This window comes from Caenorhabditis briggsae (genome assembly GCF_000004555.2).
Source record: "Caenorhabditis briggsae complete genome, chrX, whole genome shotgun sequence".
Classification (NCBI taxonomy): Eukaryota; Metazoa; Nematoda; class Chromadorea; order Rhabditida; family Rhabditidae; genus Caenorhabditis; species Caenorhabditis briggsae.
The window spans coordinates 17,418,013-17,419,811 of record NC_013491.2 but is presented as its reverse complement, the minus strand read 5'-3'; the positions used below and the strand labels follow the sequence as shown (position 1 = coordinate 17,419,811).

The 1,799-nt window shown below is 37.1% G+C and overlaps 1 protein-coding gene across 1 annotated transcript; it reads left to right on the top strand.

The window, feature by feature from the left end:
* Positions 1-76: 76 nt before the first annotated feature.
* Positions 77-916, top strand: CBG05347 (the record flags this gene model as incomplete). Its single annotated transcript, XM_045240430.1, has 2 exons — positions 77-530; positions 582-916. 2 exons carry the CDS (start codon positions 77-79, stop codon positions 914-916), a joined length of 789 nt encoding a protein of 262 aa, XP_045092907.1.
* Positions 917-1,799: the final 883 nt, after the last annotated feature.

The window sequence follows — 1,799 nt, the reverse complement described above, 5'->3', positions numbered from 1 at the left end:
AAGGTTTGTTTTTTTTTAATTTCAGAATTTTTCAAATATTTATTTTTCAGAAAATTTTCAATCACACGATCTTCAAATGAAGATTTATGAGTGCTTAAAGCAGACACATCCATTTGACATCCACCTGAGAAGAAAAGAAATCGAGGAAAAGCTGAAGGAACGGATAATTCACTACAGAAATTCCAAATGCTTTGAGTACCAAATCATGGAATATGTAATGGAGACATTGAGTAATTGTAAAATGGACCTCATAACCGGAGACTGCCTGTACCTTTACTCGGATACAAGTCTCTCAGAGAAAAAGTTGCGTGCTCTTGAGCAACAATACCTGAGAATGGTAGAGTCTTGTAAAGATTGGATTGGCAATAGCGAACGAGAATGTGTCCTGACCATGGAAGAATTAAAGATGAACCCCGTGAAACTTTGTGATGAAAGTTGGTACGATCATTTCGTGACGTACATGAACCGTCAGGCACTACTACGAAATAATGACCGCCCGTCTAATATCCCGGAAATAAAGATAGAAGAACGTAAGACAAATTGCCCGAGGTCATGAATTATATTTAAAATTTTATTTTCAGTCATTTCTCAAATGTACGATGAAGAGTGTTTCGTCTACAAGCTATTTTCCGATTTTCAAGGACCTGTTGAATGGGATCCACTGACCACTAAGATTTTCATCAAGATGCGCCTCAATAATTTGGATAATTTATCAACTATTTCTGTAGAGGAGCGAGAACAGTTCAAGGAGTTTTACACTTTTCTATTAGCCACAAAATCCTCAATTGTAGATTTTGATATTTTCCAAATGTTTGGTAGAGTGTCGACGCAAGATTTGAGCAAATTTAAAACTGAGCCTTATGTAGAGAATTCGCTTTTTATTTTGTTTTTCAATTATCCTCACCCTCAGGTGTAAAATAAGTATTTTTGGTTAACGTTTTTCATGTTTTATCTAATATCATCTGAATGATGTATATGAATCTTGCTTCATTGTCTTAAAATATCTGTTCACATGAAGAGAGTCATAAATATATTAGACAAAGGACCGTAAGCTCATGTTTTATACTCTCGCAAAATCTGGGGCTTTGGCTGCTTACAATTGAATATTTAATTTTGGATATCTTGTTCTGATATTCTGGAAAAAAAACCATTAAAAAAACATCGGCTATTGGTATATACACAATCCCACTTCTCTTATTCGGGCCATCAATGCTTCTGGACAACTGCCTCGTGCTAATTGTTTATACTAAAACGCGTCTGGTGTGCGCGAAAAAAGGAGTGTTTCCAATCGGTGTCTTTCATCATGGTCCGCGTTCCAGTGAGAAAGAGCAGAAGGTTTTGCATATCAGATTTCACCCGCTCTGACTTTTCTCGCTTGTGATGCGGTACTTGGGTAATTTGAATAGGGAAAACAGCTGGAAGCAGTAGTCCCGCGATGCAGAAGTTTTTTTCCGATTAACAATTGAGAATGTTATTTCTGTTAGCTTTATAGGCACGTTTGTCTCGACATTCACAAAATAACCCTGAAGAGTCATGGAATTTTCTAGATGAAAAGTTATTGAGAATGTAGAAGCATGTGTCCTGGCACAATCTTATGAAAGAGGGAGTAGATACACAAAGATACTTTTCATTTCACTGGTTCTGCAATTCATGAAGAATAGAATAAGAACCAATGGCTGTCGGAACGGGACTGGTTAAGGTACTCTGGGATGGATGGGACTCTGTGATTGAGTGGCTCTAGAAGTTTCTGGTTGGTTATGAACTTATTTTCGAATGATCGGAAAGGTTTGGGCCACGAT